General features: G+C 45.4%; 1 protein-coding gene across 4 annotated transcripts in view; it reads left to right on the top strand.

The window, feature by feature from the left end:
* sirt6 (sirtuin 6) overlaps nt 1-25,760 on the top strand; it is a 72,050-nt gene extending 46,290 nt beyond the window's left edge. For 2 of the 4 annotated variants that reach the window (XM_072482817.1, XM_072482815.1), the window contains 4 exons: nt 5,957-6,052; nt 10,860-10,940; nt 15,616-15,769; nt 25,037-25,760. In XM_072482817.1, coding sequence (XP_072338918.1) covers nt 5,957-6,052; nt 10,860-10,940; nt 15,616-15,769; nt 25,037-25,378 — 673 coding nt within the window. In that variant the 3' untranslated portion in view covers nt 25,379-25,760. The remainder of the gene's footprint in view (nt 1-5,956; nt 6,053-10,859; nt 10,941-15,615; nt 15,770-25,036) is intronic. The other 2 variants (XM_072482819.1, XM_072482816.1) reach the window with 1 other exon arrangement.
* Nucleotides 25,761-27,717: the final 1,957 nt, after the last annotated feature.

Genomic DNA, 27,717 nt, shown 5'->3' with positions numbered 1-27,717 from the left:
CAGAGAAAAGTAGATTCATGGTAATGAAATGCAGTTCGTTAACCTGTTACTGTGTTTACTGTTATTGAGGACATAGCATTAAAAGCAGTAGTTGCCTGGGGTTAGCACTGCTGCCTCACTGCGCCGAGGAACTGGGTTCGATCCTGGCCCTGGGTCACTGTCCGTGGGGAGTTTACACATTCTCCCTGTATTTGCGTGGGTCTCACCCCCACAAGCCAAAGATGTGCAGGGTAGGTGGATTGGGGGGAAAAAAGAATTGGGTAATTACTTTTTTTTTAAACCAGTAGTTGCTGAGATGTTTAATTTCTTCTGGCATTTGTTTATTCCTCTTAGTTCCAATGATATAGTTAACACCCTCTGTTGGAAGAAAACTATTGCCTATTACTATTAATATGACCTGAAGACAAGATTACACTTCAAATACTACAGAAAACCTGAAAATCGATCACTGTTGGCTACAGTTGTAGGCAGAACCTTGGAACAGGAGTAGGACAATCAGTCCCTCGAGCCTGCTCCACCATTCAATGAGATCATGGCTGATCTTATTGTGGCCTCCCACCAACCCCTGATAATCTTTCACCCCTTTTTTTAATCACAAATCTATCTAACTCTGCCTTAAAAATATTGAAAGACTAATATTCCACTGTCTCGTGAGTAAGAGTGTTCCAAAGATACACTATCTTCTGAAAGAAAAAATTCCCCAAATGTCTGTGTTAAATGGGCGACCCCTAATTTTTACGCAGTTACTCCTAGTTCTAGATTCTCCCACAAGAGGAAACATCGTCTCCACATTCACTCTGTCACTACCCCTAAGGATATTAAAGGTTTCAATCAAGTCACCTCTTACTCTTCTAAACCCTAGTAGATGCTTTGCCTTTCTGTCCAAGCCTTCCTCATAAGACAACCTACCCAATTCTGGTATATCCAGCAAACCTTCTCTGAACTGCTAATTCATTTACATAATTCCTTAAATAAGTAGACCAATACTGTACACAACTCCAGGTGTGGTCTCACCAGTGTCCTGTACAATTGAAGCTTAACCTCCCTACTTTTACTTTCCACTCCCTTTGCAATAAATTATAACTTTTATACTTAACTTTCCTAGTTGTGCCTACATGGTATCCTTTTGTGATTCATGCTTAAGGACCCTTCGATCCCTCTGCATCTCCGAGCTCTGCAATCTTTCACCATTTAGATAATAAGCTTATTTCTTATTCTTCCTTCCCAGATGGACCATTTCACATTTTCCCACATTGTCAGATGTTTGCCCACTCACTTAACCTATCCATGTACCTTTGTAGCCTCCTTATATCCTCCTCACAGTTTATTAAAAAAAAAAGTAAATTCAGAGTACCCAATTATTTTTTTCCCAATTAAGGGGCAATTTAGCATGGCCAATCCACCTAACCTGCACATCTTTGGGTTGTGGGGGTGAAACCCATGCAGACACTGGGAGAATGTGCGAACTCCACAAAGACAGTAACCCAGGGCCTAGATCAAACCCTGGTCCTCAGCGCCGTAGGCAGCAATGCTAAGCACTGTGCCAGTGTGCCACCCCACCTCCTCACAACTTAATTCCCTACCTGTCTTTGTGTCATCAGCAAATTTATCAACCATACATTCAGTCGCTTCATCTAAGTCATTTATAAAAATTGTAAAAAAGGGTGAGGCCCGACACTGGTTGGGGCAGCATGATAGCATAGTGGTTAGCACAGTTGCTTCACAGCTCTAGGGCCCCAGGTTCGAATCCCGGCTTGGGTCACTGTCCGTGTGGAGGTTGCACTTTCTCCCCGTGTCTGGGTAGGTTTCCTCCGGGTGCTCCGGTTTCCTCCCACACTCAAAAGATGTGCAGGTTAGGTGGATTGGCCATGATAAATTGCCCTTAGTGTCCAAAACAAAAGTTAGGTGGGGTTACTGGGATAGGGTTGAGGCGTGGGCTTGGGTGGGGTGCTCTTTCCAAGGGCTGGTGCAAACTCGATGGGCCGAATTGCCTGCTGCACTCTAAATTCTATGATTCACTGATCCCTGTGGCCACCACTTGTTCTATACTGCCAACCAGAAAATGACCCATTTCTGCCAACTCTGCTTCCTGTTAGCCAGCCTTCTTTCTATCCATGTCAATATGTTGCTCCTATACCATGAACTTTTATTTTCCACAGTTTTGATGTGGTAGCTTATCAAATCCTTCTAGAAATTTAAGTATTCAACTCCTGTCATTTGCAACCCCCGTATCACACATTTGTTTATCTGTGTGAATGTGTATGTACCAAATCGCAGTTAGCTTCAAGATTTTACTCATCCATGATTTAGACTCATGTTAAACTGTTAAACTCGCACCGTCCCATATCTTTCCATGTAGAAAGTGCGCATTGTGCATGCATTGCCTCTGCGCATGCACAAGTTCACCGTTCGCGATTTCGTCCTTCGTAAGATTTCACGGGAACAGGATCCCGGAGAACAACCAGACTTGACTGTACAGTACATCCACCAGTTTCCCTTTATCCACAGTACATGTGAATCCTTTCAAGAACTCCAGGAAATTGGTTAAACGTAATTCCCCTTTCCAAAACCAGGTTGACTTTGCCTTGAATTTTTTTCTAAGAGCCCTGCCATATCATCTTAGTTTCTGACACTTCGATCATTGCTGATCTGTATCTTTATTTTTTTTAAAAATAAATTTAGATTATCAAATTATTTTTTTCCAATTAAGGGGCAATTAGCATGGCCAGTCTACCAACCCTGTACATCTTTGGGTTTGTGGGGGTGAGACCCACGCAGACATGGGGAGAATGTGCAGTGTCCACACTGACAGTGACCCGGGGCCGGGATTGAACCCGGATCCTCGGCGCCGTGAGGCAGCAGTGCGCAATCGTGCCGCCACGATCTGTATCTTTATTCCATTTTATCTACCTTCATTCCGTTTCCCTTCACAACCAAACAAAAATCTGTTGATGATTTTTCAGTTGACACTAAACCAGCAGTAACAAATTCTTGGGATCGGTAGTTCCAGATTTCCACTACTCCCTTTGTGTGAAGAAATGCTTCCTGGCATCACACTTGAATAACCAATTTTAAATTTATGGGCCCTTGTCTTGCACTTTCCCACCGAAAATATTTCTCTCTCATCGTCAAACCCTTTAAAACCTTCATATTGATCCCCATTAACCGTCCGTAGTCAAGGGAATGCAAACCTAGATTATTCAGTGTGTCCTCATAATTTAACCCTAAAGGTCCAGGTTTCATTCTGTTAGAAGAGTAATTTGCTCGATATGTCCGATGGGCATCTCTTACTTTTTTCAAATTCATTTATGGGATGTGGGTGTCGTTGCTTAGGCAAGCATTTATTGCCCATCCCTAATTTTCCTTCAGAAAGTGGTGGTGAGTTGCCTTCTTGAACCATTGCAGTCCTTCAGGTGTAGGTGCACCCACTGTGCTGTTGAGTGTTGTTGGAGCTGCACTCATCCAGGCAAGTGGAGAGTATTCCATTACACTCCTGACTTGTGCCTTGTACTTGGTGGACAGGCTTTGGGGGGTCAGGAGGTGAGTTACTTGCTGTAGCCCTGGTAGCCATAGTATTGATGTGGCTAGTCCAGTTCAGTTTCTGATCAATGGTAACCCCCAAGATGTTGATTGTAGGGGATTCAGCGATGGTAATGCCATTGAATGTCATGGGGCGATGGTTAGATCCTCTCTTGTAGGAGATGGTCATTGCCTGACACTTGTGTGACGCGAATGTAACTTGCCACTTGTCAGCCCAAGCCTGGACATTGTCCCGGTTTTGCTGCATTTGGACATGGACTGCTTCATTATCTGAGGAGTCACGAATGGTGCTGAACATTTTGCAGTCATCTGCAAACATCCCCACTTCTGACCTTATGATGGAAGGCAGGTCATTGATGAAGCAGCTGAAGATGGCCGGAACCCAAACTGAGCGTCCGTGAGCAGGTTATTGCTGAGTAAGTGCCGCTTGATAGCACAGTTGATGACTTCTTCCATTACTTTGCTGATGATGGAGAGTAGACTGATGGGGCGGTAATTGGCTGGGTTCGATTTGTCCTGTTTCTTGTCTACAGGACACACCTGGGCAATTTTCTGCATTGCCGGGTAGATGCCAGTGTTGTAGCTGTACTGGAACAGCTTGGCTAGAGGTGTGGCAAGTTCTGGAGCTCAAGCCCTCCGTACTATTGCCGGAATATTATCAGGACCCATAGCCGTTACAGTATCTAGTGCTTTCAGCCATTTCTTGATATCACGTGGAGTGAATGGTATTGGCTAAAAACTGACACCTGTGATGCACTTCTGGAGGAGACCGAGATGGATCATCCACTCCGCACTTCTGGCTGGAGATTGTTGGGAATGCCTCAACCTTGTCTTTTGCACATATGTGCTGGGCTCCTCCATCATTGAGGATGAAGATATTTGTGAAACCTCCTTCTCCAGTGAGTTGTTTACTAGTCCACCATCATTCACGGCTGGATGTAGAGCTTAGATCTGTTGTGTTGGTTGTGGAATTACTTAGCTCTGTCTATTACCTGCTGTTTATGCTGTTTGGCACACAAGTAGTCTTGTGTTGTAGCTTCACCAGGTTGACACCTCATGTTTCAGTATGCCTGGTGTTGCTCCTGGCATGCTCTCCTGCACTGTTGATTGAACCAGGGTTGATCCCCTGGCTTGGTGGTAATGGTAGAGTGATGGATATGCCGGGCCATGAGGTTGCAGATTGTGGTTGAATACAATTCTGCTGCTGCTGATGGCCCAGAGCGCCTCGTGGATGCCCAAACTTCAGTTGCTTGATCTGTTTGAAGTCTATCTCATTTAGCTCGGTGGTAGTGCCACACAACACGATGGAGGGTATCCTCAATGTGAAGATGGGACTTTGTCTCCACAAGGTCTTTGCGGTGGTCACTGCTACCGATACTTTTATGGACAGATGCATCTGCAGCAGGCAGATTGGTAAGAATGAGGTCAAGTATGTTTTCGCTCTTGTTGGTTCCCTCACCACCTGCTGCTGACCCAGTCTAGAAGCTATGTTCTTTAGGACCCAGCCAGCTCGGTCTGTGGTGGTACTACCGAGCCACTCTTGGTGATGGACTGCAAGTCCCCCACCCAGAGCATATACTGCGCTCTTGCCACCCTCTGTGCTTCATCCAAGTGCTGTTCAACATGGAGGAGTACTGATTCATCAGCTGATGGCGGCTGGTACATGGTAATCAGCAGGAGGTTTCCTTGCCCATGTTTTAACCTGAAGCCATGAGGCGTCATAGGGTCCAGAGTCGATGTTGAGCACTCCCAGGGCAACTCCCTCCCGACTATATACCACTGTGCCGTTGCCTCTGCTTGGTCTGCTTAACTAGTCTGTGAGACAGCTCTCCTAACTTTGGCTCAAGCTCCCAGATGTTAGTAAGGAGGACTTTGCAGGGTCGGCGGGGCTGGGTCTGCTGTTATCGTTGTCGTTTCCGGTGCCTGGTTCGATGGTCCATCCGGTTTCATTTCTTTTTTTATGTTTTTGTAGCGGTTGAATACAACTGGCTAGGCCATTTCAGAGTTGCATTTAAGAGTCAACTATATTGCTATGGGTCTGGAATCACATGTAGACCCGACCTGGTAAGGATGGCAGATTTCCTTCCCGAAAGGACAATAGTGAACCAGATGGGTTTTTATGACAATCGATAATGGTTTCACGGTCATCATTAGACTTTTAATTCCAGATATTTTATTGAGGTTAAATTCGGCCACCTACTGTGGTGGGATTCAAACCCAGGTTCCCAGATCATTATGCTGGGTCTCTGGATTACTAGTCCAGTGACAATACCACTACGTCACCGCCTCCCCTTTGCTACCTGATTAGTGCTGGATGGAAATGAAGAGAGCAGTGCCTTTAATGTGAGTGTAGTGCATGTGATTTTTGTGTTACTGTGAGCTAGCTTGGTAATCCACTGGTTCTTCTCTGTTACAGACAGTATGTTCGAGATTCAGTAGTTGGAACAATGGGACTGAAAGCCACCGGCCGATTATGTGACGTTAAAAAGGCACGAGGCCTTCGAGCATGCAGGTATGAGATCGTGGTCGCATTCTGTTGCACACGTCATGTTGTTATCTCCAAACATTGAATAATTATGATGTATTTTGGAACAGAGACAGTCCAGGCCACCTGTCATGTCTGTTTACTCTGACTTAATTTCAGAGCAAGTGTTAAGTGTTTCTAATTCTTCCCCATCACATTCGGTGATATCAGCCTTTCTACGTTTTTGGACCCACCTGAAGACAGTCGTGTCAATATCGAGTTCCACAGGCGTTGTCCACTTTCCAGTAACTTACCTAAAAGGGTGCACTTCGCAAATTAGGCTATAAACAGTGAATATTGGCAGATAATTAATCACAGAGCGCATCACTGCCAAACCTTTTCCTGGCCTCATCTAACTTCTCTGCATGTGGTAGGAGTTTCAGAGTAATGTGTAGGATTGAGAACCCTAGACCTGACACCAAGTTACTATTGACAGTGATTCCTGACAGAGGCATTAAAGGATGGAAATTCTATTTGGGTTAGACATTTACAATTTGAATACATCGGAAATTTATGATCATTGTGATCTTGCCATAGTGATGTTTGGATAACAGATTCAAAGAAGATTGAAAGGAAAATTGGGGAGTTGGTGATTTATTGTACAAAAATAGATGAGTATTGTTGGCCACATGTTCAGGGAGTTGTGGGCTTTGCTCCATCGCTGTCAGTTATAAAAGTAGATCGGTCCATTGTGCCTTCTCTGGTTCTTGTTGCATCTCCTAAGTTGAACTGTGAGCACCAAGAGATTTGAACATCTTTCTTTCGTGAGAATGAACTTGCAGTGTCCTGTATCTATTGTAAGTTAATGTGGCCATAGGCATAACAGTAGTATCCTCTTGAACCCACCACTGCTTATCTATGTCTTTCACACGCGCATCATCAATCTCCCCAACTGAACAAATCCTTGTTCAGAGAAGGTTAGACACAAATTGATCGGCTGCTTTTTTTTCACAGCCAAGGTAATGCTACAGAAAAGCCATTCCAAACACACTTGTTCAATTCAATTCCTAAAAACTTACCTTTGCAAAGAAATACAAAATAAACAATTCTCCACATATTTCCACAGCATTGTTTCACCTTTCTTGATTTAAAGGATGGTTTTTAACTAGTCATCAGCATTTTTGACCCCTTTATCCCAGCAAAAGTTCAAAGCTCTCACAGCTATCTGTAATAAAGCAAACTGTCTATTCAGCCTTTCTATTTCCCTGAAGCCTCACTGCCTGTGGTTGAGTTTTATTTTTATCTTTTATCATTCAAAGTAAGCAAGGGAAGGGTTGCAAGCCCACTCACTGAGTTCCTGGCATAAAAGCTGATAATGCTGATAATTTTGTGTGTTGTATATGTATGATGTTTACGTAGGTATGTGTGTATATAGTATATAATATAACTATGTTTATTTATATATGATGTGTATATATAAATATGTATTCATATTATGTACTCCAACCTAGATTGCTAGCATTTCTCACAATCTCCTGTTTGACTGGAACATTTAAATTGAGACCTTTCTGACTTTTTTTCTGTTCCAATTTTTTTTGTCTGACTCCAGATAATCAAGTCGCTTGCGTGACACATGAACCGTAACCATTCTATGAAAATAAAGTGAATAACAGTTTTGAATCAACCGGTGTAAAATAATTCAGAGCACATTGTTACTCAGTCGGCATGCCAATCAGGGAGATCATTTACAGTTAGAATTAATAACATTGTAAAGTTTGCTATATTTTATTTAATTGCATATTAAATTGAATGCAAAATAAACTCCCTGATGTGATTCCTGGTTTTCAATCAATGTCAGAAATGTAAGATCTTATTGATCTTGCTGTAGTGATATTAGGATGAATGGAAACAAAGAATATTGAAAGGAGAATTGTGAGTAAGGAATTTATTGTGGAAAAGTTGTTGAGTATTGCTGGCCACCTACGCAAGGAGCTGTAGGTGTTGCTTCATCGTGACAGCCTTGACCCATGCAATTAATTGTAAAATGCCTGCCTTGCAACTTTGGGCCCAATTGTCAGAGTGCATATAATGAGAAGCTGTAGAACGATGCCCACATCTGATGTATATTGAAACCTCTGCAACCACTTCAGTTTGATCATATGAAGTTCATTAAGGGGAACTTTAAAATGCGCTTCAACACTGATGGTGCTGAACACCAGGGATGGTGTTTCAGTGCCAAAGCCTGGAAATGCTCCAGAGATTATGCTTACAGTTTGGAATTCCAAATATGTCTCCATCCACAGTTAAGAGTACTTCTAACCATGTTATAGTTGAACATAATGGGGACTATATTTTGGTCAAGTATTCGCAAGACCTTCTGAACAATTTATGCTTCATCAGCGAGTTGCTGTGCTCTGATGGGAAGAACTTGGACAAATTGCATCAGTCCCATTTTTGGCCAGAAAGCAGGAATAGGTTTCTGGTGCTGTCATCGTCTCAGCTGTGCATACCCAAGATGAGAGCGCCTTATCTGTGTTATGATCCCAGTTGATGTTATTACTGGGCATGAAGACCCCAGAGTGGAACCTTGGCTCAAAAGGCAGTAACTTTTACTTTTTGTTGATAAACAGGGAGAAACAGAGTTGCAGGATCACTAATTCAATTCAACAACAAGAAGAAACATTTATTAAACATTAAAAGTTGAATTATTATACAAAACTCCTTTATTCATCCTGAGTTTAATAAATACACAAATTTAAAGATTAATATGGATTACAAAGTGCATCTTAAGATACATAAACACAAAGCCCTTTTTAATCACGGAAGATGACTGTGGTCAAAAACACACTCTGCTCTGAACCCATGTTCTGTGGTTTTCTCCTCTGAATCTCTCCAGATGATTGTCATGAGAGTTTCCAAACTCCACTCCCAAAAATACGCTTCAAATTCTTCCCTCACAATAACGCTTAATAATAATCCTTAACAGTTTGCATTCCAAAATCCAGTCTACGTTTTACAAATGACTTCTTCAAACAGAGCTTCTCCACTTTTAACAGCAAATCCAATCCAGGATTTCACACTAACCCCGTTAGTATTTATTTGGCTTTACTGCTGTGCAAACTGCTTTAACTTTTAATTCCCAGATTGTATTAAAGTGACATGAAACATTTCATCTACCTCCTGAAGTCTGCTGTCCCATTTTAAATTTAGTTACTGCGATTGTCTCTGAACACCTTGTTTACTCTCCCTTGAATTCTTCTGAACAATACCTTGGTCTCTGTTCACTTAACTCCAGACTTCTTAGGCAGTCTTTCTGTCCCAAATCCCCATCTTGTTCTCTAGGAAGCCTGCATCTTTGCAACTCCTTTTTTCCTAATCTTATCCTGGCAGAGTTGAGAGCTGTTCACTCCACCATGGCGTGGCTCCAACTGTTCTGTCTTCCAGTTAATGGCCTCCTATTGCTAAGCAACGCCGTGCAACTACTATTTTATCTTCATGCTGCAGCCCCCTCTAAGCACAATAGAAGCACAGTTGGAATTTAACCAACTGCCACACATAGAAACACCTTTTGAATCTATCTCTCAGTATTACCTTTCCAAGTACAGAAACATTAAATTAAACACACTTAAAACTGCACCTTATTTCTAATGATTACCAAAAGAAATATAAATCCCTTCCAAAAACTACTTTTGTTTTCCTAGCATCAGGCCCAATCTCATTCATGAGCTGTCTGTAGCACCCCATCCTACTTGTGCCCTTGCCTCATGTGAGTTGGAAAGAAATGCAGAACATTTAGTTGATTCAGGAATCCTCTGTGAAAAAGAGTCCTCTCCACGAGAGGTCAGACAAGAGGTTCCCTATTCACTCCATTACCCAGGAATGATTTACTCTTCTCATGCGATGATCTTGTTTTGTAGTTTTCTATCTAAAGCCTTATTCAAGGACTATAATGAATCAGTCTTCACTGCCTTCTCCAGAATCTTGTGCCACACCTTCTGGAAAAAGTAGTTTCTCGATATCCAACTTTACCTCTGCTTCCTCTTTTTTGCACAGGTGGTCCCTCGTTCTACTTGAACCCCTCACATCAAATAGACTATATATAATTCCCCCACCTTTAATCCCCCACCTTTAATCATCATAAATACTTTAATCAGATATTCCTCTAACTCTGCCTCCATCGCTACTATAAGCCCAAGGCATCAAATTGACATTTTCACCTTTGATTAGAAGTTACTCTTGTTTGCCCCACACTAACTTGCCACAATGTCCCAATCTCAGCAGAGTGATGATATTGCAAAGTTAACATGTAGGTGAAATCCTTCCACACCTAGGAGAACTGCCCCATATTAGAGCAACTTTCAGAAATCTGCAGCTGAACCAGTGTAATCAGTAATATTGAACTGTTGTGTCCTTGTAGAATACACAACGCTAGAGAATACACAACGCTAGGTTTATCAGGTGTGGCTACTAAGTGGGCTGGCTAAGTGATGATCACAATTATTTTTTATAAATTTTAAAACACTCTGCTAAACATGTCATAGATGTTTAACTCCAAATGTTAACAATGCAATAAAACCAGATAGCATAGACTTGGCACCATATTATGACACCTGTTCCTGTATAAACTTCCTTTAAATTAAACATAAAGCCCATGTACAGGTTAAAAATCAGTAGTAGGAAACTTCAACCATTATTGAACAGAACATACTCACTGCTGTCAATGGTTACTCATCCGTGATACCTGTCAGTCACGTGTGTGTTTTTTGATTAGCAGTGTTACAAAGATCCGTGTTTTTCTGGAGGAAGAATTCTTTGGGATGTTGCAGGGATTGACTGTTTTAAATCTTATTTCCAGGGGAAAGTTACGAGATACCATTTTGGACTGGGAAGATTCTTTACCTGAGCGAGACCTCAGTTTGGCAGATGAAGCCTGTAGGTATGTCTGAAACTATTTAATAGTGGCAGAAACTGGCAAAACATTGGTGACTTTATAACTTACATTTTTGTTTTGTTAATTTTAGGGAATAGTCTTAATTTTTCGGGCAATTCTTTTGACTTCTGATTGATTAAACATGGGTTCTATGCGTCACAAATGTACTTGCACATTTCCTAGTTCCAAACATTTGAGGCATTAGTTTAAGTTTTCAGATGTTAGATTATTAAGCACCCTCAGTGCATATTTTGCTCTTTGCTCCTACAGCTGCTTTATCACTGAGTTCCTATTGCTGGCAGTTTTGAAATAATTTTATAGTTTTATTCATCCCTGTGATGAGGGAATCGGCGGTACTTATTGCCCAACTCTGAGATATCGAGATAAAACAAACTGGCTCAATAGGCCCCTTCAGCACAGTTGTCCACTTGTGCTATATCAGTTCAGCAATTGGTCACTTTTCCTCCTCGTTCGTCCCAACTTTAAGTTTTTGTTTTCTTTCTACTTAGTTATCTTGTACCTTTATTATACACTGATTACATGGCATAGATCCTTGTAATTTTTTACCACTTACACTCTCAACATAGAAATAGCCTTTCCTCATCCAGCCATCATAGACCCTGAAACAAAATTTTGTCTTGTAATCGCCAAGGAATATTTCAGTTTTGAGGGTCGAAATCCTATTTGCTCATCCTATCTTTCAATCTACCCAACAACTGTTTTTCCCATTCTCCAAACAGCCTCATTCAAGACGCCACTGTTTGAGAGCAATCCTGATCTCAGGAAAAATGCCCTTGCTGCCTTTCTTCTTTCAGAATTCCGCCAAAACAAACAGTTCAGTCATGATCTAATTGAGTAGTAGAGCAGGCACGAAGGGTTGAATGGCCTACTCTTCTTCCCAATGATTATTTACACTCGTCCCAACTCTCTCATCTCTGAGTTGAACAGCTGATCTATAGTATCCATGAGCGATGGAATGACATAAAACCAAAGCGCTTAAAACCTTAACTTTCCACTTTCCTCTCCAAAGCCCCAAGTTCCGCACTTCACGGTTTTCTGCTGGTCTTAGCCCAGACCAGGCTGCTTCCTGCTAAAAACATGCTCCTTCCTCCTGATTAACAGGAAGAAAAACTTGCTTTTAAATAGTGCCCCATGATCAAAATCAAAATTATCCCAAGCTGCTTCACAAGTAGTAAATAGCTTTGTAGGTGTGAATCCGTAGAATCCCTACAGTGCAGGGAGAGGCTGTTTGGCCCATCGAGTGCAGTGACCCTCTAAATGTGCACCCTATCTAGGCCCACTCCCCCAACCTATCCCTGTAACCCCACCTAACCTGCACACCTTTGAACACTAAGAGGCAATTTAGCATGACCAATCCACCTAACCTGCACAAGTTTGGACTGTGGGAGGAAACTGGATCACCCATAGGAAACCCACGCAGACACAGGGAGAAAGTGAAAACTATACACAGTCTCCCAATACCGGAATTGAACCCGGCTCCCTGGCTTGAGAGGAGCAGTGATTTTCTTTTTAAAATGTATCTTATTCCACACGTATATGAAAAGTTACAATACATAAAACAGTTTGGAGAAACAAACTTCCCAACACACGACTATACAATTTGGATAAATCCCCCCCCCCGCAACAAACAACTCCTCAAACATGGTCACTAACACCCCGCACCTTGCCTCAAAACCCTCTGCTGAACCCCTTGACTCGTATTTGATTTTTTTCAAGCCGAAGAAAGTCAAAAGGTCCCCCAGCCAGGCCGCTACCCCCGGTTGCTGACCGCCACTCCAATAGAATTCATCACTGGGCAATCAGAGGTGAAGGCCATTAGATCGGTCTTCCTCCCCTCCATCAGCTCCGGCTTCTCCGATATCCAAAGAGTCCGGCTCAACCTCCTCCCCCTGTTATCCTTGTTAGTGCCGCGAACACTACCGCCGTCTCGAATCTCCCCAACTTTTCGCAGCCCCAGAACATGTGTGAGATTCGCTGGCCCCCGCTCAAACTCGTCTGTCACCCCTTGAAAGAACCCACCCGTGTCATCCCACTCATATGTCATATGTACCCTGCGTACGACCTTGAACTGCATCAGGCTCATCCTTGTGCACAAGAAGGTCGATTTACCCTTCATAGTGCCTCACTCCATACTCCCCAGTTTATCTCCCCTCCCAGCTCCCCTTCCCACTTCTCCTTAATCTTCATCACCCGTTCAACTCCCTGTTCTCCCAGCCACCTGTACATGTCTCTGATCCTGCCCTTCCACATCCGGAAGCAACAGTCGCTCCTGCCCCAAACTTCTCCAACAGGCCCATGATGCTCTCCAGCGGGTCAGAAACATACAATAGTAGGTCATTAGGGCAGCACGGTAGCATTGTGGATAGCACAATTGCTTCACAGCTCCAGGGTCCCAGGTTCAATTCCGGCTTGGGTCACTGTCTGTGCGGAGTCTGCACATCCTCCCCGTGTGTGCGTGGGTTTTCTCCGGGTGCTCCGGTTTCCTCCCACAGTCCAAAGATGTGCAGGTTAGGTGGATTGGCCATGATAAATTGCCCTTAGTGTCCAAAATTGCCCTTTAGTGTTGGGTGGGGTTACTGGGTTATGGGGATAGGGTGGAGGTGTTGACCTTGGGTAGGGTGCTCTTTCCAAGAGCCGGTGCAGACTCGTTGAGCCGAATGGCCTCCTTCTGCACTGTAAATTCTATGAAATCTATGAAATTAGCTTAGAGCGACACCCAATGCTCCCTTCGTCCCTCGTAATCCCCTGCCGACCCCCTAAGAGCCATTGCCAGAGGCTCTATAGCCAGCGCAAATAGCAGCGGCGACAGCGGGCACCCTGCCTTGTTCACCTGTGTAGTTCAAAGTTCCGTGAACCCATGTCATTGGTCTGCACACTTGCCCTCGGTGCAACATAACAGGCGCACCCATGCCACAACCTTTGGCTCAAACCCAAACCTTCCCAGGACCTCAAACAGGTACCGCCACTCCATCCGGTCGAATGCCTTCTCTGCATCCCTAGACACCGCTATCTCCGGTACCTGACCTCCCGACTGAATCATATTCACATTTAACATCCTCTTTACACTACTAAAAAGCTGCCTGCCCTTTAGGAAGCCTGTTTGGTCCTCCGTAACCACCCCGGGACACGACCTTTCATCCTTCCCGCACCAATTTAGCCAACACTTTCACAACTGTATTTACGACGCATATTCCAACGGGTCCTTCCCCTTTTTTGGTATTAACGTGATCGTTGCCTGCGTCATCGTCTCCGGCAGCTCACCCTTCTCCAACGCCTCATTAAACGCCCCCAAGTGGTGCCAGGTCTAGGCTACTGCCTCAGAGACCTGTGCGCTCTGTCCACTACAGGGGTCTTAGCCAACACCTCCTCCACCGCCAGCCTCGCCAGCATCCTCAAAATGTATGTTGTGTTACTCGCACCTTCCACTCCTTCAGGCAGGCCACTCTGCAGATTCTGCCTTCTCGATCTATTTTCCTGCTCCTGCATCTTTGCTCTCAATGCCTTGCAAAGGTCTCCTCAGAGCCCACCTCCGCCTCCAATGCCACCACCTGATTGCTGTAGTCTGACATCACCCTCTCAATCTGTCGGATTTGCGACCCCTGCGCCTCCAAACATTTCTCCACTCTCTTCATCGAGCCCCTCAAGGGTGCCACAGCCCCTTCGATGGCCTTCGAGCGATCTTCCTGCATCTCCTTCCTCTGCTGGCAGAACTCTTCCTTGATGAAGGGCATCAACTGTTCCATCGGGAGCCTTCCAACTTGCACTAGCCTTTCCCCCCTCTACCATCCTTCCACTGGCTGCTGCAGGTCTCTTCCAACTCCTTGGCCAGATCCTTCACCTGCCGGGTTTGGTAACCAGCAGGCATACCACTCCCAGTGGGAACTTCTCCGACCGTCAGCTACACTTTTCTGTCGAAGTTGCACCCAATTTCGGGTAAAAGGAGCTCTTTTCTGTGCCTTCAAGCAGGAGCTGCCCTGTGTGCGACCACTCACACCATGGCCGCCACCGGAAGTCCGAGAGGCAGCAGTGTGATGTATGGTAGGCAAACACAGGACTTGCTGTAAACACAGTGCAATCCCACAAACAGCAGTTAGATGAATAACCAGCCAATGTTTTTGCTGCTTGTATGAACAGCTTTCTCTATTCTTTCTACCCTCTACTCTGGGCTGCTTGTTACTGTACCACGCCCACTCCAGCCTTGAACGCAATCCTCTGCCACTTCACGTCTGTGTAGCCCAGTCTGCACTGCATATCGCTTTTCACTCTTTACTTTCCTTAAGAAAGAAAGTTGCAGACTTAATCGCAGTTTATGCTGCCACAAGTTACATACATCATTTAGAAGGATATGCATAAATTGAGCGTTTTAAAGCTGCGATGAAGGAATGTAGAGGAGAGTTCGGTTAAAAACCAGTTAAATTGGAAGTTGATAGCCGATTACCAGTGAAGCTCAGAAAACAAAATGGAAATATTTAAAAGATAATGAATTCTTTTAACATGATCAATATTTTTAGATTGTAATATTTCAGTCTGAGCATTGTCATGTGTTATCAACAAGTTGTATCGAAACTGTGACACAACATCCAAACTTCCAGAACTTTGTAGATTTATACTGTTTCCTCCCCTACCCCCGTTCTTGCCCCCATCCCCTGCCATCCCATAGGAAGTCTGACCTGGCCATTACGTTGGGAAGTTCTCTTCAGATCAAACCAAGCAGCAATCTGCCATTCAACACAAAAAAGAGGGGAGGAAAGCTGGTTATCGTTAACCTACAGGCCACGAAGCTGGTTGGTACAAATAACCCAATAACAAAATGGGTAAAGATGCATGTTTTGTAATATTGTCATGCAGTTGAAGACGATTTAGGGAGTTCAGTGAAACTTTGGATGGTGCATGTGGCAGCCATGGTGGCGGAATGTGGTGAATGGGCTGCCAAACAGGCTGCTTTGTCCTGGATGTGGTTCGGTTTCTTTGCTGTTGCTGGAGCTGTACTCATCCAGGTAACTGGAGAATATTACTTTGCAAGTTAGGAGATGGGTTATTCACCACCAAAGGCCCAGCCTATGACTTGCTCTTGTAGCCACAGTATTTTCTATAACTGATCCAGTTAAATTTCTAGTCAATGGTGACCCACAGGATGTTGATGGTGGCTGATCCAGCAATAAAGACGCCATAGACCCAGATGGCCATAGGCTGCTTTCTCCTTTGAGGGGAAGAGCTGACTGGTGGTGATTAGCTGAGGATCACCACACCTCGGACGAGAGAGGTATGGTTGAGTAGGCCTTCATGAATAACTTCAATCATGAAGCAGTTGGGCCGAGGACACAGAACAAGAATTGAGCTACATATTTAGAGTTTTTAAGTGTATGGTGATATTACATTGGACAGCAGATTACCTCCCTGTCATTTCTTTCCATTCTACCCTTTACCCTCTGAAAAGTAGTTATGCTTCATAGAACATAGAACAGTACAGGCCCTTCGGCCCACAATGTTGTGCCGTCCCCTTATCCTAATCTAAGATCATCCTAATCTACACCTTTTTCATTTACTGCTGTCCATGTGTCTGTCCAAGAGTTGCTTAAATGTCTCTAATGACTCTGACTCCACCAGCTCTGCTGGCAGTGCAATCCATGCACCCACAGCCACTTCCGCCCTGGGGACAAGTCTCTGGCTATCCACTCTATCCATGCCTCTCATCCACCTTGTACACCTCTATCAAGTCACCTCTCTTCCTTCTTCGCTCCAGTGAGAAAAGCCCCAGCTCCTTCAACCTTTCTTCATAAGATATGCCCTCCAGTCCAGGCAACATCCTGGTAAATCTCCTCTGCACCCACTCCAAAGCATCCACATCCTTCCTATAATGAGGTGACCAGGACTGGACACAATATTCCAAGTGTGGTCTAACCAGGGTTTAATAAAGCTGCAGCAAAGCCTCGTGGCTGTTAAACTCAATCCTCCTGCTAATGAAAGCCAACACACAACCTGGTAACCTGCAACTACTGACACTATCTACAACTCCACCAACCTTCGTGTCATCGGCAAACTTACTGACCCACCCTTCCACTTCCTCATCCAAGTTATTTATAAAACCCACAAAGAGCAGAGATCCAAGAATAGATCCCTGCGGGACACCACTGGTCACCGACCTCCAGGCAGAATACTTTCCTTCCACTACCACTCTGTCTTTCGGCCAGCCAATTCTTTATCCAGAGAGCCAAATTTCCCTGTATCCCATGCCCCCTGACTTTCTGAATGAGCCTACCTTATCAAATGCCTTACTGAAACCCATATGCACCACATCCATTGCCCGACCTTCATCAATGTGTCTCGCCACATCCTCAAAGAATTCAACGAGGCTTATGAGGCATGATCTGCCCCTCACTAAGCCATGCTGACTAACTTTAATCAAACTAAGTTTTTCTAAATAATTATATCTTTCAGAATCCTTTCCAGTATTTTGCTCACCACACAATCAAGACTGACTGCTCTGTAATTCCCAGGGGTTTCCCTATTCCCTTTCTTGAACAGGGGAACAACATTCACATCCCTTCAATCCAGTGGAGAGTGAGGATGCAAAGATCATCGCCAACAGCACAGCAATCTCCTCCCTTGCTTCCCATAGTAACCTTGGGTATATCCCGTCTGGCCCAGGGGACTTATCTATCCTGATGCTTTTCAAAATTTCCAGCGTCCTCCTTAATATCAACCTGCTTGAGCCTATTAACCTGGTTCACGCTGTTCTCACACGCAACAAGGTCCCTCTCGCTAGTGAATACAAAAGCAAAATATTCATTTGGGGCCTCCCCTACACCCTCAGACTCTAGGCACAAGTTCCCTCCACTATCCCTGATCGGCCCTACTCTCACTCTGATCATCGTTTTATTTCTCAAATAAATGTAGAATGCCTTGGCGTTTTCCCTAATCCTTCCCGCCATGGCTTTTTCATGCCCCCTTCTAGCTCTCCTAAGTCCATTTTTGAGTTCCTTCCTGGCTACCTTGTAACCATCTAGAGCCATGCCAGATCCTTGCTTCTTCAACCTTACGTAAGCTTCCTTCTTCCTCTTGACTAGAAACTCCACTTCTCTTGTCATCCAAGACTCCTTCACCTGACCATTCCTTCCTTGTCTCAGTGGGAAAAAAACTACCCAGCACTCACAGTAAGTCCCCCTTAAACAACACCCACATTACTGCATTTCCCTGGGAACACCTGTTCCCAATTTATGCTCCCCAGCTCCTGTCTAATAGCAGGATAATTTCCCCTCCCCCCAATTAAATACCTTCCCATACTGTCTGTTCCTCTCCCTCCCCATGACTATGGTAAATGTCAAGGAGTTGTGGTCACGGTCATGGAAATGCATGCCACCGAGACACCGGACACCTGGCCTGGTTTGTTGCCAAGCACCAAATCTAATATGGCCTCCCCCCTAGTCGGCCTATGTACAGATTGAGTCAGGAATCCTTCCTGGACACACCTGACAAAATCTGTTCCATCTAAACCATTTACACTAAGGAGGTTCCAGTCAATATTAGGGAAGTTGAAGTCAACCATGACAACAACTCTGTTACCCCTGCATCTTTCCAAGATCTGCCGTCCAATCTGTTCCTTCATCTCTCTGCTGTTCTTGGGGGTCTATAGAAAACTCCCAATAAAGTGACCGCTCCTTTCTTGTTTCTGACTTCCACCCATACTGACTCAGTAGACAACCCCTCCTCAACTACCTCCTTTTCTGCAGCTGTGGTGCACTCTCTAATTAACAGTGCCACCCCCCCTCCTCTTTTACCTCCCTCTCTATTCTTCTTAAAACATCTAAACCCCGGAATACCTAACAACCATTCCTGCCCCAGTGAAATCCATGCCTCCTTAATGGCCACAACATCGTAGTTCCAAGCACTGATCCATGCTCGTAAGTTCATCTCCCTTATTCCTGATGCTCCTTGCATTGAAACATTCCTAAATTGCATTTAGGCATAACTGCAAACAATCTTTTTTAATCGAAGTTGAGGATCAATCACGGCAATATTCAGCATCCATAGTGTCTGTCAGAATCTGGCCATTCTCGGCATGATTATTTGTTTGTTTGACCATTGCCTTCTACCACTGTGTGAATTTTCTAACCAGGCTCTCCGTGAAACCAGGAATTCATTAGCATTGGCAACTGCATTGGTTTCACAAAGATCTCGGCAACCTTTTAATCTGCTGTGTTTCGTAAAAGCATTCAAAGATGTTCTGGCGGCTAATCATAAGACCATAAGACATAGGAGTGGAAGCGAGGCCATTCGGCCCATCGAGTCCACTCCACCATTCAAACATGGCTGATTTCAACTCCATTTACCCGCTCTCTCTCCATAGCCCTTAATTCCTCAAGAAATCAAGAATTTATCAACTTCTGTCTTAAAGACACTCAACGTCCCGGCCTCCACCGCCCTCTGTGGCAATGAATTCCACAGACCCACCACTCTCTGGCTGAAGAAATTTCTCCTCATCTCTGTTCTAAAGTGACTCCCTTTTATTCTAAGGCTGTGCCCCCGGGTCCTAGTCTCCCCTGCTAATGGAAACAACTTCCCTACATCCACCCTATCTAAGCCATTCATTATCTTGTAAGTTTCTAATAGATCTCCCCCTCAACCTCCTAAACGCCAATGAATATAATCCCAGGATCCTCAGACGTTCATCGTATGGTAGGCCTACCATTCCTGGGATCATCCGTGTGAATCTCCGCTGGACCCGCTCCAGTGCCAGTATGTCCTTCCTGAGGTGTGGGGCCCAAAATTGCTCACAGTATTCTAAATGGGGCCTAACTAATGCTTTATAAAGCTTCAGAAGTACATCCCTGCTTTTATATTCCAAGCCTCTTGAGATGAATGACAACATTGCATTTGCTTTCTTAATTACGGACTCAACCTGCAAGTTTACCTTTAGAGAATCCTGGACTAGGACTCCCAAGTCCCTTTGCACTTCAGCATTATGAATTTTGTCACCATTTAGAAAATAGTCCATGCCTCATTTCTCAGCCTACATCGTTAAAAGCGATGTGATATGGGGGCCATAGTGCTTCTGTGCTAGTAATCCAGAGGCATGGATTGGTGAACCAGAGGCAGGAGTTCAAATCCCACTGAGACTTCTGTTGGTGGCCATGGAGTGTGCGGTTGCACATTTGATAGCTCCCGCTCGAGGTTGATTTTTTTTTTTTTTACCATTCCCCGTTTGTAGGGTGGAAATTTGGATGGAAAAAGGTGTAGGAGTGCCAGGAGAAAGTGAGACTCTAATGTGGCTGGAGGATGGATTCACGGACCAGAAGTGGGTCAAGAAGAGAGCTGGTGAAGCAGGAGAATCTTGGTGCGCCACAGGTCAAGATGGCGGAGCGTAAAGGGCCTGTCCTGCCTTCCCAATGGTCAACCATCTTGTCCTAAATGAGAAGTTCAGCCTGCAGAGAAGGGAAGCCCATGAGGACCTAGCCAGGGTGGTAGAGCCGCTGAAAGCGGGGATTGACCATGTGGAGCAGAGGCTGGAGTTCCAGGGCCAGGCGATCCAGAAAGTGGAGACAATGGTGGGGGAGCACGAGGAGCAGCTCGCCTCGTTGGTTGCTGAGATGCAGGAGACCCAAAAGCGGCTGAAGGTGGAGGATCTGGAGAACCACGCCAGAAGACAGGACTTGCGGATCATAGGGATGCCCGAAGGCATTGAAGGAGCGGAAGCTGGCACGTGTGTGGCCAAGATGTTGGAAAATCTGATGGGGGAGTGGGGCCTTTGGCCAGCCCCTGGAGGTCGGCCGAGTGCACAGGCTGCTGATGTGGAAGCCGCAGGCGGACGGGCTGCCGAGGGTGATGGTGGTACGGTTGCACCGTTTCCTGGACAATAAGATTCCGCGACGGACGAGACAGACGAGGAAGTGCACCTGGGAAGGGAACGAGCTGTGGGTGTACCAGGAACTGGGCACAGAACTGGCAAAGAGGAGGGCCTGGTCAAGGCTGCCCTCTTCAAGAAGGGGTGGGCGGCCACACAGTGGTTAGTACATCCCGGCATGGGTCACTGTCTGTGCGGAGTCTGCATGTTCTCCCCCGTGTCTGCGTGTGTTTCCTCCGGGTGCTCCGGTTTCCCCTCAAGTCCTGAAAGATTTGCTTGTTAGGTGAATTGGACATTCTGAATTCTCCCTATGTGTACCCGAACAGGCGCTGAAGTGTGGAGACTAGGGGATTTTCACAGTCACTCCGTTACAGTGTTAAAGTAAGCCTACTTGTGACATTAATAAAGATTATTATTGCAAAGATTATTATGAAGTTTGGAGTGTTATACCCCGCACTCCTCTGGGTGACTTTCCAGAATCGAGAATATTATTTGGTACGCCAGAGGAAGGTGACTGAATTTTTGATGGACAATGGACTGGCAGGAGAAGGAGGACATTGAACTTTGGAGGAGGTGATTTCTTTTGGTGATTACTAGAGAGCTTTTTCACCTTTGAAATGTTTTGTTAGACTTGGTGATCGGGTGATTGGGGAGCATCAAGATTGAGGCACCTTTTTCGGTTTCTTTGTTTCTTGAGGGAGTACAAATGGGAGGGGAGGAGAATCAGTGGGGTGTAGGAGGTTTGGAGGCTTTGGGCGGGTGCTATCAGGCTAGCTTGGTGGGTGAGTTAACGGGAGCACAGTGGGAGGCGGTCAGGTGATTGGTGTAGGGGTGGTTGATGAGGTTGTTTTGTTGGGGGGGAGGGGAGGTGCTGACAAGGGTGTGGTTGTTGTGGCACAGCGAGAAAGGGAGTGATGACAATGGACATCTGAGGGTGGGCCTGGAGGGTGTGGTTGTTGTGGCACAGCGAGAAAGGGAGTGATGACAATGGACATCTGAGGGTGGGCCTGGAGGGTCATGTGACACGGGCTGGGGACATACCCAATAAAGGATATCGGCATGGGAGGGTTGCAGGGTGCCCCGCAACCCGGCTAGTCACATGTAACGTAAGGGGGTTGACTGGGTCGGTCAAACGGTCTGGTGTGTTCGCGCACCCGAGGAGTTTGAAGGTGGACATGGCTTTTTTACACGTGACTCATTTAAAGATAGGGGGCGGGATTCTCCCCTACCCGGCGGGGCGGGGGGGTTCCGGCGTAATGGAGTGGCGGGAACCACTCCAGCATCGGGCCATCCCAAAGGTGCGGAGAATTCCGCACCTTTAGGGGCCAAGCCCTCACCTTGAGGGGCTAGGCCCGCGCCGGAGAGGTTTCTGCTCCGCCGGCTGGCGGGATAGGCGTTTGGCACCACGGCAGCCGGCGCCGAAAGGTCTTTGTGGGGCGACGCATGCACGGGAGCGTCAGCGGCCGCTCACGGCATCTCCGCGCATGCGCAGGGGAGGGGTCTCTTCCGCCTCCGCCATAGTGAAGACCATGGCGAAGGCGGAAGAAAAAGAGTGCTCCCACGGCACAGGCCCGCCCGCGGATCGGTGGGCCCCGATCGCGGGCCAGGCCACCGTGGGGGCACCCACCGGGGCCAGATCGCCCCGCGCCCCCCTCCCCAGGAACCCGGAGCCTGCCCGCGCGCCTTGTCCCGACGTTCAAAAGGAGGTTTAATCCACTCCGGCGGGCGAGGGTTGACAGCGGCAGGACTTGGGCCGGAGAATCGCCGGGGGTGGGCCCGCCGACCGGCGCGATTCCCGCCCTGCCGAATCTCTGGTGGCGGAGAATTCGGGACACAGCAGGGGCGGGATTCACGCCAGCCTCTGGTGATTCTCCGACCCGGTGGGGGGTCGGAGAATCGTGCCCAGGGGATCAAACAAGGTTGAGGAAAGGATGGATAGGGCAGATGTTCCACTCAGGACTGGATATGAAGGTGAAGGGGGTGACAATGCTGGTACACAGTGGCGTTCGAGGTGAGGAACATTTTGACACATTCCGTGGGGGGCGGGGGTGGGGGGGCTGTTCGTTATGATGAGTGGGAAGCTGGAGGGGATGCCGGTGGTATTGGTAAATGTTTACTCCCCAAACTGGGACTATGTGGAGTTTATGAGGCTGATGCTGGGAACGATTCGTGACCTGCTTGATCTTGGAGGTGGGGGTGGATTTTAACACGGCCATTTAGTCAAATTTGGGCCGGTCGAGCCCAAGGTCAGGGAAGGTGTCGGCGATAGCGATCAGGCTTCATGGAGTAGATGGAGGGGGGCGGACCCGTCAAGGTTTGGGAGGCCGAGGGCGAAGGAGTTTTTGTACTTTTCCCATTTGCACAGGGTGTACTCCCGGATTGACTTTTTGTGGTGGACAAGGCGTTGCTGGTGGGGCTGGTCGACTCGGAATATGCAGGAGGGACAACGCCTGTAGTGGAAGCTGGGTGAGGGCTTGTTGGCGGATGAGGAGGTGTGCGAGCGGGTGAGGGCTGCCATCTGGGGGTATGTGGAACTCAACGATAAGGGGGAGTTTACGGCTGCTACGCTGTGGAAGGCACTCAAGACAGTGTTTAGGGGGAGTTTATTTTGATTCAGGCACACAGGAAAATGGTGGAATGGGCGGAGGTGGCAATGTTAGTGGAAGAGATTCTGAGGGTGGATAGGAAGTACTTCGAGGCCACAGAGGCAGGGTTGTTGAGGGAGAAGCAGAAGCTCCAGATGGAGCTTGGGCTGATGTCCGTGGAGAAGGCAGTAGTGTAGTTGTGGAGGACCAAGGGGACAATGTACATGTACGGGGAGAAGCCGAGCAGGATGCTGGCCCACCAACTTAGAAAGCAGGCAGCAGCGGGGGGTATTGGTAGAGTGAAGAACAGGATGGGACGGGTGGTACTGGACCCGGTGCAGCCTTTGCATGTGTAAATTGGCTTCCATGTTTCCTGCATTAACAGTAGTGACTACACCCAAGTCCTTTGTTTTGGTTTTGTTTAATTTAAGGGATAATTTTGCATGGCCAATCCACCTATCCTGCGCATCTTTGGGTTGTGGGGATGAGACCCACACAGACACAGGGAGAATGTGCAAATTCCACATGGACAGTGACCCGGGGCCAGAATCGAACCCAGGTCCATGGTGCTGTGAGGCAGCAGTGCTAACACTGTGCCATCAAAGTCCTTTGTTGGCCAAAAAACACATTGCGTTGTCCTGAAATCGCTATATACATATGCACGCCTCTTTTCTTTTCTCATCTCTCTCAGTATTTTGAGTTATATACTTCCGTATACTTCAGAAAACTCTTCCCTGCTGCCAATCAAATTAATTAAGACCAGTTGAATGCTGAATGCATTCAGCACACATCCAATGTCTCTGCACCAATCAACTGAGGATTAATATCCTGGTTACAGACTCCTTGCTGTATTTGGTACCTAATGAGCATACAGATTAATATAACGCCTTTTGTTAACTGATTCATTTGTCAATTCTGTAATTATGTCACTCCAACCTTGTATAATTTAAACCAGAGGTGGCAGTTTATATATAGATTTAAGTAGCAGGCATTGCCTCCTTCCCTAGAATTCGTGTAATATCAAGATTTTTGGTACTTCTGTTTGGAATTTTTCTTTCACAACATAGATGCTTTTTTCAATAATTAACTAAAAGTGTTATTTTATTATTCAGCGTCTCAAACTTGGTGTGCTTGTCATAAAGATAAAGTTTATTGAACGGCGGTGGAAGCAGATTCGGCAGTAACCACTTGAAGGCAATTTAAGAAATATTTGAAAAGGAAAGTTGGGCTACAGGGAAAGAGTCAAAGGGCGGGACTAATTGGGTAGTTATTTCAAATAACTAGAGATTCTATCATTTAATGCTGTACATGTATCTGAGTTGGATGGAGTGGGATAATTTTGAAATCTGAAGTGATTACATTGTTTTGCTCCGTTAGCTCTGTTGAGATCCACATAATCAGCTGAAAGAGATGGTTTCCTGGGCACTTTGTGACCCCTTTAAATTCCAAAACTCAGTTGTTCAGCCAGTTTGCCAAAATGAGGTTCTTATAGCTCGATGTGTTCTTGATGCAATACGTTTGGTTGCTTAGTACATGGGAATCCTTACAGTATTTGATCTTGAGTGTCTGATACTCAAAGGTACGTTGGTTATCCAACTTCACCAACCTGTGCTCTCTAAATGATGTTTTACATTGTTTTCTCCTTGCGCTCCCAGGACAGACATTCAGACCTGCGGATATTTGGTTACATTGATGAAGTTGTGGCCAAACTAATGAAGCACCTTGGCATCGAAATCCCAAAATGGGAAGGACCACAGGTGGTGGAGACAACAGAAGCAATTAAACCAGAAGTGGAGATACTACTTCCCGTCAAAGCATACCTCAACAGCAAACCAAAAACCAAAGTCAAAAGGCAAAGTAGAGACATTGAGGAAGAAGGGGCGAGTGGGTCGGATTCATTGCTGCCGGCCCCTTCGAAAGCCAATGGCTCCTATAAGCAAGAAGATTGTAACACCTTTGAGAGTAAGCGTGTCAAACTCGAACCTGTCATGGTGTGAAACGTCAACTCTTTCTACAAAACCTTAGGACTTTTTTTTTCAACAAACATGAATGTTTAATTGTAACTTTATATTTAACTATTTTAAATTCTGTGCTCAATGCAACAAATCTTGCTGTTTGGTTTTCCGTAAGCTTTCAGAGGAAGAATAAGTTGAACCCTAAGTAAAAGGGTTCTGTTTAATTGTAGCTCGAAATCTTCATTCTAAAGTGTATTAAAGGGAACATTAGGAATATTTGAGCATTAACTATGGAGTTTATGTATTCTTAAACAACAGTCCTTGACCCCTGGAAATCATGAAATGTTGAGGGGCGTTGTACTTGGTGTGTTTGGAATTATTCTGCCGTATGTTTGATACTTTTTCTATAAATAAGAAAAATGAACACTGTTTTACTGCTCAGTTTTTCAAACTTTATGCAATTTATGCCGACAGTGTAGTGCTCGACATGGTCACGCTTGGAGTGTTGTGAATTTGAAATCTGAAATGCTAGCACCAGCAGGATTTTTCGCTTTCAGGTGAATCATATGAAAATTAAACTCTACTGGGGACTTGATGCCCCATTTAATTTCCAGTGTGAAACCCACTCAGCCAGTTGTCAAAATAAGGTTCAGGTAATTATTTTTTTTGCTTATTATGTGTGTGAAGTGTGTTCCGGCATTTGAAATGTGGACACAAATGCTTTTCATAATGAGATTATCCCTCAAGCTTAAATTTAATGTCTCCACCGGCAGCTGTAACATTCAGTGGTAAATTTATTTCCCAGCTCTGAGTGATTAATGGTGATATTGTTCTTCCATTTATGTAGTAGCTAAAGATGCCAGTGTCTCAAAGGCTTTCACATATTGAAGTGCACTTATTATGCAGACAAAATTCACCGAACAATGAATGTAAAACCAAATAAACATTGAAGACTCCAACACTTAAGCATCGGATGGTCAGCAAACTTTAACAATTACAGGATAAACGAAGAAACCTAATCCAATTGTCTTCTGCCAGTCAACTTGAATTACATTCAATTACTGTGTTTACTGCTTTTGTATGTGATAGAACCTAAATTCCAAATGGTAATTAGAATCCATGGTGTCACCTTGTGCCGATGTTTGCGCTATAGTCCCGAATCAGAGGTTGTGGGGTCATTTCCACTTCAGAGAGTTGAACAAGTAATCCAGCCTGATGCCCCAGTCCTGAGAAAGTTCTATACCATCAGAGGTGCCATCTTTCAGGTGAAAGGCGAATCTCAGTAGATCCCATGCAACATTGAAGAAACACGAGAAATCTCTCTGGTTTCCTGGCCAATATTTATCCCTTAAGAAACTTTGTTAAAACTATATATATCTGGTCATTATATGATCTCCTAGAGACTTATAAAATTCTAACAGGACTAGACAGGGTAGTTGCAGGGAAGATGTTACCAATGGTGGGTGTGTCCAGAGCCAGGGGTCACAGTCTGAGGATTCAGGGTAAACCATTTCGGACAGATATAAAGAGACATTTCTTCACACACAGTGGTGAGCCTGTGGAATTCATTACCACAAGACGTAGTTGATGCTAAAACTTTGAATATATTCAAGAGGTGGCTGGATATAGCACTTGGGGAGAATGGGATCAAAGGCTATGGGGAGAAAGCAGGATTAGGCTATTAGGTTGGATGATCAGCCATGATCGTGATGAATGGTGGAGCAGGCTTGAAGGGCCTCCTGCTCCTATCTTCTATGTATCTATGTATCACATTGTTGTTTGGAACTTGCAATGTGACAGTTGGCTGCCACAGTTCCTACATTATGACAGTGACTACGCTAAAAGTACTGTATTGGTAGTAAAGCACTTTGAGATATCTTGAGGTCGTGAAGGGTCCTGTCAAATACAGGCCAATTTTACTCTTGAGAAAACCAGGCATATCTGCAACTTGCTGTTATTTATTCTTTCACATCATGTGGGCATCGTTGGCTGGCTAGGCTGTTAGGATTTGTTGTCCATCGCTAATTGCCCTTAAGAAGGTGGTGGTGAACCGCTGCCTTGAACCCCTGCAGTCCGTGTGGTGTAGGCACAGTCATAGTACTGTTAAGCCACTGAGAACCCAGGTTCGAATCCCAGCCCTGAATCACTGCCCGTGTGAAGTTTGCACATTCTCCCTGTGTCTGTATGGGTGTCACCCCCACAAACCAAAGATGTGCAGGGTAGGTGGATTGGCCATGCTAAATTGCTCCTTAATTGGAAAAAAAAGAATTGGGTACTCTAAATTTATTTATTTCAGTTTTAAAAAGAGTGCTGTTAGAAAGGGTGTTTCAGGATTTTGACCCAGTGGTAGTGAAGGAACGGTGATATAGTTCAATGTCAGA

The sequence above is a fragment of the Scyliorhinus torazame genome, chromosome 18, assembly GCF_047496885.1.
Source record: "Scyliorhinus torazame isolate Kashiwa2021f chromosome 18, sScyTor2.1, whole genome shotgun sequence".
Taxonomy (NCBI): Eukaryota; Metazoa; Chordata; class Chondrichthyes; order Carcharhiniformes; family Scyliorhinidae; genus Scyliorhinus; species Scyliorhinus torazame.
Note: the sequence above shows the minus strand (reverse complement) of the source record. Positions and strands in the feature narration are given on the sequence as shown.